Here is a 15,267-nt window from a genome sequence, read left to right on the forward strand (position 1 = left end):
AAACCCATACCTTGTCTGGTCCCTCCTTCCTGCTTTTCCAGGTAAATCCTGTCCTAGTTTCTACTTTCTGTTGACTCATGCACTTGTTCTATTTCCTTTTTAAAAAAAAAAAAAAAAAGGAATATCAGTCATGCAGTTTTAAAGTTACAAATGTAAACGTGCATAAACTAAAATGTTTGTAGTAAACTAGTGCCATTTTGCATATATATTACATGTTACGATATGCATTTAACAAATGTACACATCCTCTTTGACAGATTTAATTTCTTTTGGATCAGTATAGTTTAATTGCTTTATATTATACAGGGTTTGAAGCTTGCAGTTCCAAACACTTCAGAAATTTGAGAGGGACTTGACATGTGGGACTTGTTGCTTGTCCAGTAAGGGTTGATCCATCCCTACTCTGAAAATCCATTTTGTTAAGTTAATTTGTTGCGTTAAGTTCTGCTTTTAGGGATCGTTAAGATTTTTACTCACAGGACACGTTACATTTGATTAAAAAATTCTGTCATAGAGTTTAGGTCCAGAAAGGACCACCAGCTCTAGTATGATCTCCTGTATATCATGGGCCACCAAAATCACGTGGTACTTCACACTAAACCGAACAACTGAAATTTAGATCAAACTATTACAGCCGACAGGAGACTAGACTGTTATGTTCCAAAGGCAGAGAATAGGAGGGACTGAAGTGCTTTAAGCCTCTGCAATGGCAGGGAAATGATTAGAAACTTCCTTCTGATTTCCAGCCTGAATTTCTTCATTGCCAGTTTGATACACATTTGTTCTTGTGACAACATTGTCCTTGAGGTTGACTGTACTGTACCTTTAAGTGGGGGAGGAGGGGAGACGCATGTTGTCCAACTTGCCAGAGGAAAGGAAATAGTGCTTTGGGGGGGGGAGCGGGGGAGAGAGGCTCAGAGGCTGCAGCAAAAGGGTAGTGGGTCAGCATGTGACACTGACTCATCCCCAGGAACCAGAATGGCTGTGGAGTTGAAAAGGAGCAAGCCTGGTGGGAGAAGCCCCTTTTTCCCATGCCAGGCAGAGCAGCACCCTCCGTCCTCGTGGAGGTGGCAAACTACCAGGTTTAATCAGGACCTGCTGTGGGCATCATGTTAGTCACCCCTTTCTAAGGGGGCTGGGAAGGAATTTTTCCTCACCACCAGATTGGCTAAGGTGGAGTGGAGTGGGGGGTTATTTGCCTTCCCCACAGCAGGTTCAGGGTGGGCTTTGTTATTGTGAGTAGAGAAGGCTATGATGTTGCAACTCATTATGTAAGTGTGGGGCAGATGTCCAGTGCAAGTACTCTGTAGGGGAGGTATACAGTGACCAGATAAATGGTTTGGTAAAGGGCTTAAAAAGGCGGTGTTTGTTAAAGAAGTGGAATGAGGGGCTTTGGGTTCCTGTGAGTGGTACAGCAGGAAGCCAGCCGCCCTTTCTTATTGCCTGCGTTAATCCTTGTTCGGGGGTGGAGGGAATGGTAAGGTCCCAGCAATGGGTTGGCTGGAAGACCTGGATTAAAAAAAGAGGGGGGTGGCAAAAGTCCCCCTGAGTAGATATTGAACATGGAGTTACCTGCACTGTATATTTTAATTTGACGGGTAGTCCCAAACATCTAATAATAATAAAAATTGCAGCCTGGTTAAAACCATATCATGTGTGTCCTGTCCTCCTTTCAGTATAGCAGGACAATAAATAGCTTTCTTTTTCGCCTCCCACAAGATGCTTTTAGAGAATAGTCATATTTATCCTTGCTGGGCTAAACTAGCCACACTCTTCTAGTTTCCTCTCAGTTCCCCTGATCATCCTCAATAACTTCTCTGCTTTTGTTCCAGTTTGAATTTATCTTCCTTGAACATGGGTGACCAGAATTTAACAGGTTTCAGAGTAACAGCCGTGTTAGTCTGTATTCGCAAAAAGAAAAGGAGTACTTGTGGCACCTTAGAGACTAACCAATTTATTTGAGCATAAGCTTTCGTGAGCTACAGCTCACAGTATGCATCCGATGAAGTGAGCTGTAGCTCACGAAAGCTTATGCTCAAATAAATTGGTTAGTCTCTAAGGTGCCACAAGTACTCTTTTTTTTTTTTTTTTTTTTTTGCAGAATTTAACACCGTATTCCAAATGCGGTCTTACCCTATTACCTCTTTCAGATGCATTAGTACTTCTTTTCCATACTGGAAATGCCTTGCCTGGTACAGGCTAGGAGCACATTTGCCTTTTTCATGTCTGCATTATGTTGGTGACTCATAATCATCCTGTGATCTACCAGTGCACCCAGATCTCTCTCCTCAGTTGCTTCCAACTGATAAGCCCCCAGATTGCAGCAGAAATTCTTACTCTTAGACCCTAAGTGCAGGGGCTTGCAGGGGCTTTGTACTGTTGAATTTTGACCCATTTCCATCACTCCAGTCTTCAGGGTCATCCAAATCTCCCTGTACAATATTCTCATCTTCCTCTGTATTGATGATGCCTCCCAACTTTGTATCATGAGCATATTTAATTAGCACTCCTGCTTTTTTGTGGTAAGGTCATTAATAAAAGTATTGAATAAGATTGGTCCCAAGACTGATCTTTGAGGAACTGCACTAGTAACCTCCCTCCAGCCTGATAGTTCACTTTCAGAACAATCCATGGCCTTTTCCCCTTTATCTAGTTCCTTGTCCACCGTACAAATCTTATACTAATCTCCATTTTTTCTAATTTAACTAATAATTTCCCTCATCTAAAATTTAAAGTCAGTTATTTTCTCAAAGAAGGAAATCAGGTTAGTCTGGCATGATCTACTTTTGGTAAACCCATATTGCATTACATCCCCTGTACCTCCATGAATTTAATTATTCTTTCCTTCACAATTTGTTCTAAAGCCCTGCATAATACAGATCTGTGAGCCTGATCTCAGTATCACTTTTTTCTCTTTCTTAAATATAGGTAAGACGTTAGCTATTGTCCAGTCATGTTACTGTTTCTGAATGCAAGGATTTTTTATAAATCTGTCTGTTGGACTAGCAATCTCATGTGCCAGTTCTTTCAATATTCTCGGGTGGAAATTATCTAGTCCTCACAGTTTGAGTGCATTAAACTTATGGTTTTTCTTGCACCTCTGATGTGGCAATTTCCATTTCTGTACACTCTCATTTCCATCAGTCATTCTGCCTTTATGCGCATGTTCAATATTATCATTTTTGAAAGATGAGGCAAAGTATTCATTCGGTTTTGGGTCCATACCTAGATTATGTTAAATATCCGTTCTGTTCACACTGCATAGCAGCCTAATCTCATCCTTGCTTATTCTTTTTATTTATATAACTACCAAAACCTTTTCCTCTTATTTTTTTAATTTTCTTGGCAAGAGTTTGTTCAGATTGACTTTTAGCAAGTCTCTCTTTATTCCTGTATTTTTTATCCTCCAAGATGTAGCTTTCTTTGCAAATCAGTTCCTTTTTCCTTTCCATATATGTTCTCTGCTTACCCCTAATAATCTCTCTGAAGTGGTTATTCATCCAGCCACGTCTTCCTACAATCCCCCCCCGCCCCTTACTTGAGATGCAAATTGCAGACAGTTTTTGTATGGTTGATTTGAAGAAATTCCAAGCCTGCTCCACATTTAAGTCCTTGAGCTGTTCAGTCCAGTTGACTTCTTCAACCAATTTCCTTTTGAAATAAAAAACAAGAGTTGGTGACCTGTTTTTTGGTTACCTGCCATTACATTTAAACTGAATCACGATCACTCCATTGAAGGTTATGTTCTACAACCAGCTCTTTTATGATGTCCTCACTTCTTACCAAAACCAAGTTTAAAATTGTATCCCCTCTTCTTTCAGTGACAGCTGTGTGTTTCATAAAACGATTGCCATATGTTATGGTAACTTTCACTTAACAATACAAACTTTTTTTTAGATGAAAAAATAGACTCAAATGTAGCTGAAGGAGTGTCACATCATGAAGAGCTATATTCTTCCTCTCCGGATCCAGAGAAGATCCAGTCTCCCTTCACGCAGAAATATCGGGCCTGTAGAGCAAACCTTCAAAGTACTAGTCGTCTGACTCTCTCTTCGGAAATGGTTTATAGTCAAGAGTTGAATTTACCGGAAGGAGTGGAAATAATAAGTGTTAAACCATCAGCAGGTCTGTAATTTTAAAAGTAGGAAAGAACTAGTACAAATCTTGTTATACTGTATTCCATGAGTTTCCAGGGTTATTAGACTTTAAAACAACAACAAATTAACAAATACCTTGTGAACTCAGAACGTGGAACTCAGATTTGAAAGGAACTAAAATACATCGTTCTATAAAGTTTTGGTTTTTACTCCTGGGGCCCAAATGCTGCAACAGAGCTCCTGCCGAAGCTAGTCAGTGAAAAATGTTGTTCTAGACCAAGGATTTCTGTAAGTAAAAGGCTATATGCAGTCCTGAGTAGTGAAATGTGTTTTGTCTGGAAAATTGACTTTATTTTTTAATATAATGTATGTTGATAAACTTCTCCTATGAAGACTACTTAAGATATTTGGACCCTTTATTGGGAGTATGTGTTTTGAGCTAGCTAGCATATAGTACTTGGATTGCAGTGTGAAGTGCGCACACTTCATAATTGTGTGACTTCACATACATGGATTATAAAAATACATCAGCATGAAAGCTCCAGCTATGTTCAGAGATCCAGCAGCCGCAGCATGTCTGAGCTTCTCTGGTGGCCACTGGAGAAGAGGGGTATGGATCCATGTATATACATGGACAGAGAAATCCATGTTTGTTTAAAGGGCTATAAATCCATGTCATGGCTTGTCACTAGTACACAATTTATTTTGGACCCTATAATTCAAATGATCTATATTTTTGGTGTCATCAGGTTCCAACACTGATTATCCGTGTTGTCGATACTAAAATTCGCTTTTATTGCTTAAAATATCTGAAGTCACAAGTTACTGTTTATATAATGCTTCTGTTCATATTGGGGATTGAGTTTTTAAAATTTCAGAGATGTGAAATAATTTTAAACATTTAACTGGGCTTGTTTCCATAGATTCTTCCCCCCACCCGCCCCAAAGTGTCGCTGTAGAACTGTGTTCAACTTGTTCCTTTCACCTCTTCTCTCTGAATCCTTGTAATCATTATTCTGTGTCAGTAAAATAATAGGTACTAGATACTTTGTAAGATGAACCAAAACCAAATTGTATTAGCTTTAACAAAATTGAGTGAATTTAGTTTGACACTTGTATTAAAAAAAAAAAAAAAAAAAAACTTATGTATGATTACTTGTTGTTTGACCCTGATGTGAAACTTTTTTTTTTTTGTCCTGTTTCAATTTTAGGACACCTGAGTTCCTCTTCCATATATCCAGTTTGTCATGCCCCGTATCTACTGGCAACTTCTTGCTCAGATGGAAAAGTTAGGTTCTGGAGATGCAGAGTGACTCCTGAGTCAGTGGTTTCTTCTACGCCAGAATATACTGTAAATAGTAATGTTACATATATATGGGAAGAATGGCCATTACTTGTTGAGGATGGACTTCTTAGCAGTAGTGCTGTGAATGTTCCAGGCAGGCCAATAGAAGTTAGTTGTGCACATACAAATAGATTAGCTGTAGCATACAAGCAGATGACATCTAAAAATAGTCGCTGTTCTCAAGATTTCATGATGCATGTTAGTATTTTTGAATGTGAATCTACAGGAGGATCATGTTGGATTCTGGAACAGACTCTTCATTTAGATGAAATAAGCACAATGTTGGACTCTGCCATTAGTATTGACAGTAATTTAATGGCATACAATAAACAAGAAGTTTATTTATCTAACAATGAGAGTATTTTGCCCAGCACAAAGCATTTGGTTCACTTAGACTGGATGTCTAGGGAAGATGGATCACATATCCTAACAGTAGGAATTGGATCAAAGCTTTATATGTTTGGCCAACTGGCTGGGAAAATGCATGACCAAAGCAGTAAGGAGATGTCTGCATTACCACTGTGGGAAAATGCAAAAGTTACATCCCTTTGTAGGTTTGTACTGCTACGCTGCGTGGACTTAGTTTCTTCAGTAGAAGGATCACTTCCTTTGCCAGTTTCCTTATCTTGGGTACGTGATGGCATCCTTGTAGTTGGGATGGATTGTGAAATGCATGTTTATTCTCAGTGGCAGCCCCCTTCAAAACAAGAGTCCGTTACGACCGATTCTTACAGTGGAAGCACGCCATCTATCACTAGCTTGATGAAACAAAGCCAGTCGGCTGGTTCTGGCTTGCATCCACCAAAGCGAACCTTAACCAGATCCATGACAAGTCTTGCACAGAAACTTAGTGGAAAAAGAACTGTGTTTGATCTGTCTGTGGAAATGGAAGATTCTGGTCTTTTTGAAGCAGCTCATGCATTATGTCCAACTTTACCTCAGTACCACCCTTTCCAGCTTCTAGAGCTTATGGACCTTGGTAAAGTACGTAGAGCAAAAGCCATCCTGTCTCATTTGGTTAAATGTATTGCTGGGGAAGTTGTTACTATAAATGAATCTGAACCTAATCATGATCGGCGACTTAGATCTCTTACAATTAGTGCTAGTGGAAGCACTGCAAGAGACCCCAAGACATTCAACAAAACTGAGAATACAGACTATACAGAAATAGACTCTGTTCCACCACTTCCTTTGTATGCGTTGCTTGCTGCAGACGATGACTGCTCACATTTTTGTTTAGAGAAATCCAACAATCAAAATAACTTAAATAAACAAAATGGTTTACCAGATGAAAATTATGAAGATCTTTTTCAAAGCTCCAGCCTAAATACAGATGATCTTACTGTGTTTGAAGCAGATGAAGATAATACAAAGCCGAAGGTTATTGACCTTTCTCAGTACAGCCCAACTTACTTTGGACCAGAGCATGCCCAAGTTCTTTCTCGTCACTTGCTGCATTCTAGCTTACCAGGTCTCACCAGGATGGAGCAAATGTCACTGATGGCTTTGGCAGATACAATTGCCACTACCAGTACTGATATTGGAGAAAGCAGGGACAGAAACCAGGGTAAGCTATATATTTTAAGTAATAGGCAATACCCTTGTAATTCACAAGCCTTTTTGTAAGGATTTTTATTGTCTTTCATATTTCTTTCCAGATAAGTGTATTAAATATTCAGTTGTACTAGTATGATGTACTATCGAACAAGATTTTACCATCTGCTGTTTAGGTAAACAGTCCTTTTTTAAAAAAAACATTGCAAAGTTCTTAACTTAATTTCTGTAATAAAAAGTGTTATGAAGTTTGGAAGTATTTTCATTTATTTGTCATTGTTGACTGATATTATCATGAATCCATGTGTGCTCACTGTGAGGGGCCCAAGGCTCAGACTTGCTTTGCCCTTGGTCAGAAATAGTCCAAACATGACCTTCCAGGCATGCTGGGAGAAGGGGGAACAATTAATAGGCTTTTTGGGAAGGTTTGAGGGTATGTTCCTGGGGCATTAAGGTTCTTTTGCAGCTTTGATGTAATGACTAGCTGAATTAATTCATTATTTGTATTGGTGTTTTTTGTGGGTTAGGTGGGGGTGATTTGGGGGTTGGTTCACTGTTGAGTGGCTATAGTTAGATTATAAATCCAGTTATTAGGATCCAAAGAGATTTTTGTGTGTTTCTTTAGATTTAAAGAATAGAAACCAATCAGAAGTGTTTCTTCCTGAGAAATTAACTCTCACCGTCATACGAATGCACTTTCCTTTATCAACCAAGCTTTTTCCCTCTATCCAACATAATAGTTGTATAATACTTTGATACAATAAGCAGCATATTGTTTTTAGTTACTGATTGGAAAAAATAGGGAAAGTATGATTTTTTTTTCTTAGGGTTCTAGATTACTCTGCAAAGCATAACTTGCTCAGGGTATGCTTCCTTTTTTGCCACTAGTCCACCCTGAGTTTGCCTTTTTTTCTTTGTCACTAGAATCTTAGTTTGGGGGTTAAGAGTTGAATAAATCACTGAATTCATGAGCTCTTTTTTTTTTAATGTGATGTCATAGATAATGGTCTAGTAAAGGGAAATCAAAGCTATTTATAGTCATTTTCCATTTTTTCAGTTTCTTTCCTATGTATTTTCTTTCAGTGAAAATATGACTGGTTTTTATTTATAGGTGGAGAAACTCTCGATGAATGTGGCTTAAAATTCCTTCTGGCTGTTCAGCTGCACACATTTCTGACAACCTCACTTCCTCCTGTCCATCGAGCCCAGCTACTTCACCAAGGTAACTCTACAGATTGTTTTTGGGTTTTTTTTAGGATAGTGTTCACGTGATAGAACGATTTAAATGATTGCTATCTATTAGATACATTCATGCAGACTTGAAATACATTCAGAACTGTAGTATGAGAGAATTGCAGTAAGTCCTAACAGCTCATTTGCCTTGCAAGCCCTGTGCATGCTCTTGCTGAAGAGTAACATAGGTATTTGTTAACATGTTGTGTGCATGCTTCTTGGTTAATCTCTTTGGGTTAAAGATATCCTTTTATTAATTTCTGTTATTATAAAATACTGGAAAGAGCTTTGTTTAGAAATGAGCAATATGACAAGACATTATTTGAACATCGTATAGAACAGTTCATTTTAGTGCTTATTTTATTTTAGCATGAGAGACTCACAACATAGGGTAACAGTTTTCTGAAAAATTTTAGTGACTTAGGAGCTGAAGTGCCTAAGTCACTTTTGAAAATGGGATTTAGGCTTTTTAAGTCACTTTTGCTGCTTCTGGAAATTTTTACCAATTATCAAGTTAGATTATTTCCATGCTTCCAGCAATCTTCTGCTGAGGAGCAGTGCTGCTAGAATAAATCACCAAACTTGAACTTTTTAAATTGGTGATTATAGCAATCGTTTTCAGCAACTACTTTCAGTTCTATGATATTCTTTACATATGTTTAATTGCAATTTCTCTTGGATAAAATTAATATATAGCTTTCACATTTTCAGTATTTCTATGGTGTTTAATTTGTTACATCAAGATAAAAAAGGACAAACTGTAGTAGTACTTTCATATACATTGTAGCATCTAACACTATTACGGTTTGAACAGTAACGTACAGTATAAAATGCACTTCAAAAAATCAAATAGCTATTTTTACAGAATTGACTTAATCAGATATTTATAGTATTTATCTAACTCAGGATTGTCATTGGTGCCACCTACTTGAAAATTGCCACTTTGCAAGGCCATTGGGTGCTGAACTTCTTTAAAACAAAAACCAATGTTTGGCTTTGTACTTAAAGTAAAATATTCCTATCAGCGTTAGAGGCAAGACATATTTGCTAAGGACTTGCCAAATGCAAATACTCTATTTTTCTTTTTTTTAAATGTCTTCAACAGCCTTGGTTTAGGTTCTACCTCTTGATGAGCTCTGTAAAACCAAGATTGACCGTAATTTCTGTTTTTCAGTTTCAGTAATGTTTGGGTTAGTGAGTTATTCATGTGTAAACTTGCTAGTTGAGCACAGCTCAAAGCTGAATACAGATATGGCTGATCCAGTAGTTTAACCTGCTGAAGGTTACCAGTAACTTAAAAATAACAATACTGATTTTTTCTAAATGTTTGTAGGGCCTGATGATACTGAAAGAAAATAAGGAAAATCAGAAGTAAACTTACACAGTAGATTATTCTGAATGTTGAAATGCAGCAAGGTAGTTTTAGAAAGTGCATGCTAAACTGACTGTACAGACACAGAATATGATCATAACTCTGAATTCAAACTCACTTTGTTCAAACCATACCAGAACATAAGACTTAAAGGAGTACTATGTCCGTGGTTCTCAACCAGGGGTCTGGGGCCCCCTGGGGGGCTGCAAGCAGGTTTCAGGGCATTTGCCAAGCAGGACCAGTGTTAGACTTGCTGGGGCCTACGGCAGAAACTGAAGTCCCACTGCATGGGGCTGAAGTCTGGAGCCCTGAGTAACTTAACTTCACTGTAAGCCCTCTGGCATGGGGTCCTGGGCAATTGCCCTGTTTGCTGCCCCTTAACACCGGCCTTGACTTTTATATGCAGAAAACCAGTTATTGTGGCACAGGTGGGCCATGGAGTTTTTATAGCATGTTTGGGGGGCCTCAGAAAGAAAAAGGTTAAGAGCCTCTGTACTCTGTCATACTAAATTTCACTGATGGGTCTGTTTGGTGTAGTTCTGTCTTAAAATAAAAAGGACGAGTGTATTTCATGAAAGTGAAAGGGTATTTAGACATTTCCTCAAGTGAAATGCTTTAATGATGGAAGTATTTGCTTGATACTGCATAAAACTTCTTAAAAAACCAGCTATGAACATATTGTAGCTACAGCCCTTTTTATCTATAAAAATGCTCCGTTAGGAAAGAATTTTCCATGTTTCCTTTTTGCTTTGGGTAAATACTTGGTGCCAAAAGATTTCAGAAGCTTGTTTCCTGAAAGCCGTTTCCAAGTTTGGCTTATATTTGAAGTTGATGAAGTGCTGAGAAGCTGACTTTTTCAGGAGAAATAAAAGCATAAATGTTTACAATTTAGACATTAAAACTTGGCATGATTTAAAAAAAAAAAGAGTAAAGGGGGGGAACTTTTCACTGAACATGTCAATATTGTTAATTTTCCTTGGAATTTAGCATTTAATCAAAATTAAGCTAAACTTTCTGAAATTTTTGGTAAATTTCACTTAATTAAATATGCAAAATTTCACATAGGTATGACATTGCCACAAGCTATCTTTAAGGGCATTTCTCTGCAGATATTTGTTTAGTAGTTATTTATATTTTGGTCATTGCATCTATTGTCCGTGAACTAGAAATGGCCAGTTTATAAGTGAATAATAAACAGGTTGTCCATTTGTAAGACAGTAATGAACTTTCACATATGCATAACCTAGGAATGCAAGGCCTGCAGTTGTTTTAATGCCTACCAATGGTCTTGTACTTTCACAGTTAAAAATCAAAGACAAAACCTTCTGAACTTGCAGTTTGTTTTTCAGGTTTTGTTGTAACTGAATGAGCACTTTTTTCCTTTGTGGATTATTGTATAGGCTTGTCTACTCGTCACTTTGCCTGGGCATTTCATTCGGTAGCAGAAGAAGAACTACTGAACATGCTCCCTGCTGTGCAGAAAGGGGATCTTACCTGGTCAGAACTCAGAGCTATGGGTGTAGGCTGGTGGGTTCGGAATATCCATAGTTTGCGCAGATGCATAGAAAAGGTAAATATAGTTGACTGAAAACAAATTAGCTTACAGCATGTTACCAGTTATTCATATATCCTAGAATAATTATGCTACGCAGTTTCCTTATATGAAAATGGTTGGAGTACACTAGTGTCCTGTTAACTCTTGTTCAGTTACAGGGATGCTATGATTAGAGGACCGAAGGGTCAAGAATTTAACAGCGGTGGAATGGAGAAGAATTTTCAGTGCTTCCTGAAGGACATGAATTTTTTTACCATGGAGAGAGCATGCGGGAATTGCCTTCGTTTCTTGTCACTTGACTGATTTTAAGTGTTGACTTTCACTGCATTTTGTGAAGGAGGTAGTTCAAGTTCTAAACTTGACAAGAAGTTATAAACGAGGACAAGAAGTAATGGGCTTAATCTGCAGCAAGGGAGATTTAGGTTAGATATTAGAAAAACTTTCTCGCTCTAAGAGCAGTTAAACTCTCCAATAGGTTTTCAAGGGAGGGAGTGGAATCCCTGTCTTTGGAGGTTTTTAAGAACAGGTTGGGGCAAACACTTGTTAAAGATGTCTCGGTTTACTTGATCCTGTCTTCGTGCTGAGGGTTGGACTTGATGACTTCTCAAGGTCTCTTCCAGCACTACATTTCTATGATTCTGTGACTTTTAGGCTCATCTTCATCTTGTAGAAATATTTTGTTTTAATTAATTCTGCACTGTGAGGGAGTATAAATGTCCTGTTAAACTGTGCAAAGTCTTATTATTGAACATTCAGTATTTGGAGTTAACCAGTCAAGTAATTTTTAGCACAAGAGCCTTGCTTGACTTTGGCACACACAGTAACTGTTAGGAGATGGAGGACAGTATGGAAGTGATTTCTCATTGTGGCAAATCCAGCACACAAAAAAAAGGCACTGTTAAGTTACATGTTCTCATGGCAGATAGAAAGTATTAATGAGTTATGAATGCTCAACTTACACATTATTTATTATTTTAATAAATGGAGTGTAAATAAATCTACTTTTATGTTCAGTTATTTAGGAAACATGTTTTTTCTTTCACTTGCATGCCTGTGTATAATTATATTCTTGGTTTTTTTGTGAGTTTAACATTGATAGATAGTATGTTCAGGGCACCAAAGTGGTGCAGATACTTTTCTACAGTCTCTGCTTCCTCAGGACTGCAGGTGAAAAATACTAATGAGATGAGAAAGTAAGTCTGCTATCAGTGGGAAGCTCTGCAGGACACTTGAAGCTAGGGGCAGCACAGATTTGATGGAACTGTCTAAGAGGAAAATTGGTTTAGACCCTAGTATCACATTTCCTAACATTCTGTGCCCATAATTTTCATAATGGCTCCCATACCTTACAAGCTTTGTGTCAGTGAATGGTAAATATTGACACTTAGGTCTAAGACTACTGTGCTTATTTAACATTCTGTTTACATGAATAGTAGTGTTTCACACTGGTTTCAGGCTGTCTGCAGATTGAGGCAGGCAGCAGTGCATCAGTTTATATTTGGTTCACCATATGGACAGATACGAGGCCAGATCCTCAGTTTGTATAGAAGGGCATAGCTTCGTTGAAGCCAGTGAAGCTATGGAGATTCGCACCAAATGAGGGTCTGGTCCTTGATTATTGCTTTAGTGAAAGCTTAAATTATGTGTCACAAGTTGTAGTCATCTAGGAGAATGACTGGCTTTTGTTGCACTATAATCCAGCTCACCTTGACCTGACTGATTTGCTTCAGCACACACTTAAACCCTTTCTATTGCCCTCAAATTTTAGTAAGTTAAACCATTTCCCTCAGAAGCCAACTGAAATTATTTTCATTTAATAGAAAAACTGGTAATTACAACTTTGCATGCATGTCCTCTCCCATCTTTTGAATGATGCTATCTACTGACTCAGTTTAGCCTGCTTGATATAGGAGGATCTGGTAACAACCAATATTGAGGAGATTCCATTAAAATCTATGAAGACCAAACATTATAGTAACAAGGGAAGTTTAGGAGATGCAAACCTCTACTATACAACATGAGCCAAACTTTGAGAGCTTTTAAAATGGACCTTCACAAATCTGCATTTGTACAAGCATATTTTGTGGGACTTCTTTGACAGGTGTATTGGAAATTTGGCCCACTATGATTTACTTGTCCTCGGGGTGGACAAAAATTGGTGATTTTTAAAAAAGGGGGGTTTTATTTAAATTGGCTTTTTTAAATTTAAATTAAATGCAGGTTTACTTTAAAAAAAAAAACCTATTTACATTTAAATTAGAAATTGACAAGCTGTTAAGACCTGAACTTCCCTTTTATAAAAAAAAAATGTAAATTAAAGACAAGAAATAATATTTAGTACATATTTGCTGCCAAGTTTTAAAGAAAGTCAGATCACTGAACTGGTGGAAGTCACTGGCTGAGCACTTAAAGCTTGTTTTCCTCTTCTAATCTGCACATAAAAACCAGGTATGAGAGGACGAGATCTCCTGGTTTTAAAATCTTGAAGGATATAGTATCAGAAATCTGTTCAATTCGCTAACTACAGATAGTATTTCCTTTGCTTAATAAATCAGTTAGAGAAACGTGCAAAACATGTTTTGGTAAACTTTTTTTTTTTGACATATCCAGCACACTTTTTATTTAATAAAAAACTGTTATAGTCCTGGTTTTGTGCATTTTAATGTAATTTGCATTTTCGTGCAAATAAGGTTTCGGTAAAAAATAATCACCGTCTGATAAAGAAGTGTAATGGATCATTCACCATTTTTCTGAAATGCAAAATCCAAAAATTAAGCGTTTGAATAAATGTATGTTAAATTATGTAATTGCTTAAGAAAGTAAGTGTGTGTGTGTGTGAGTGAGATGTATTCTGATTAGCAAAAGGAAGCACCAGCTTTAGTGTAAAGACTCTATATAGTTGCAAAATCAACATGTTTTAAATGTTACCAACCAATACGAAACACCTTTCATTGGAAAATGACAAAAGTGCAAATGCAAAACACAATTAAAATAGATTTAAATCAAGGTTTCCTGCTTGCTGGTTTGTCGATTAAATGAGTCCATTCTGCTTTTCCTTTCCTGATGACTTAGAACTATTTTTCATAGCTATCAGAGTTTCTGCCCAAATGTTCAGTGCAAAAGAGTTAATGTAGACTAAGTAAACAAATATTTTTATTTACATAACTGACTTTTATCATAACCTGAAGTCAGTGTAACTTTGATTTGATGAGGAATTGGTTTTTGTTAATCGTAAGCAAAAAATATTCCTAAAATCAATTGATGGCAAAATTTGGCAAAATTGATCTTTGCCATGTATACCAGAACTACTTAAAATGAAACTATTTAACGACTAAATCAATTTAGGGAGAGTGCTTTCAGATGACTTTTAAATTTGTCACAAATTTAACAAAAACACCATATATTCACAGGTAGCTAAGGCAGCTTTTCAACGAAACAACAATCCACTTGATGCAGCTATTTTTTACCTTGCAATGAAAAAGAAGGCTGTGATTTGGGGATTATACAGGTAGGAAACATGCAAGAAAACCGTTCTTTATAAATTCTAAGATTTGTATATATTTGCTCTTAAGTACAATTCCATATTGTCCCGTCCACTTGATAAAAAATAATTGGTTTCCTCTTTTATTCAAAAGCAATAAAAAAGTTCCAAAAATTCCTATTACTGGTATGTACATATACTACGGTAATCATAATGTGTTTTCTGAAGTGTCTGTTCATTTTTGTTTTTTACTGGATCTTGCCACACAAGTATTTTAGCCAAAAATGTTTAGATGCTCTTCAGTCTTTAAATCTCTGTATGTTTAAAAAGACTGCCTGGTTCATGTTCTTTCAGTCCTATAATTCAGAATTCAGTCTTCCTTTTAAATCTTCAATTTCAGCAGGATGTATTCATAATTCACACATTGTGGTATTTGAAAATGTGTTTGAGATTATTTTGATTAATCTTAAAATAGGTACAGTATATGCATTTTAATCCAGAATATATTTTAAAAATTGTACATTCAGGGCCTTAAGTGTGATACAAATTCCAAAACTGTACTGTACATGTGCAGTGACTAACTTACATGTTGTTAGATTACATATTAGTCAAGATTTGCAAAAGTGGATG

At 37.1% G+C, this 15,267-nt stretch overlaps 1 protein-coding gene across 6 annotated transcripts in view; it reads left to right on the forward strand.

Moving 5' to 3' along the window:
- The window catches only part of DMXL1 (Dmx like 1), a 146,007-nt gene that overhangs the window by 63,586 nt on the left and 67,154 nt on the right, over positions 1-15,267 (forward strand). For all 6 annotated transcript variants that reach the window (XR_012159032.2, XM_073344776.2, XM_073344772.2 and 3 more), the window contains 5 exons: positions 3,898-4,125; positions 5,309-7,009; positions 8,108-8,218; positions 11,002-11,171; positions 14,567-14,664. Coding sequence is in view for 5 of the 6 variants with exons in the window: in XM_073344776.2 (XP_073200877.2) it covers positions 3,898-4,125; positions 5,309-7,009; positions 8,108-8,218; positions 11,002-11,171; positions 14,567-14,664 (2,308 nt within the window). In the remaining variant the exon portion in view is untranslated. The remainder of the gene's footprint in view (positions 1-3,897; positions 4,126-5,308; positions 7,010-8,107; positions 8,219-11,001; positions 11,172-14,566; positions 14,665-15,267) is intronic.

This window comes from Lepidochelys kempii, chromosome 5 (genome assembly GCF_965140285.1).
Source record: "Lepidochelys kempii isolate rLepKem1 chromosome 5, rLepKem1.hap1, whole genome shotgun sequence".
Lineage (NCBI taxonomy): Eukaryota > Metazoa > Chordata > Testudines > Cheloniidae > Lepidochelys > Lepidochelys kempii.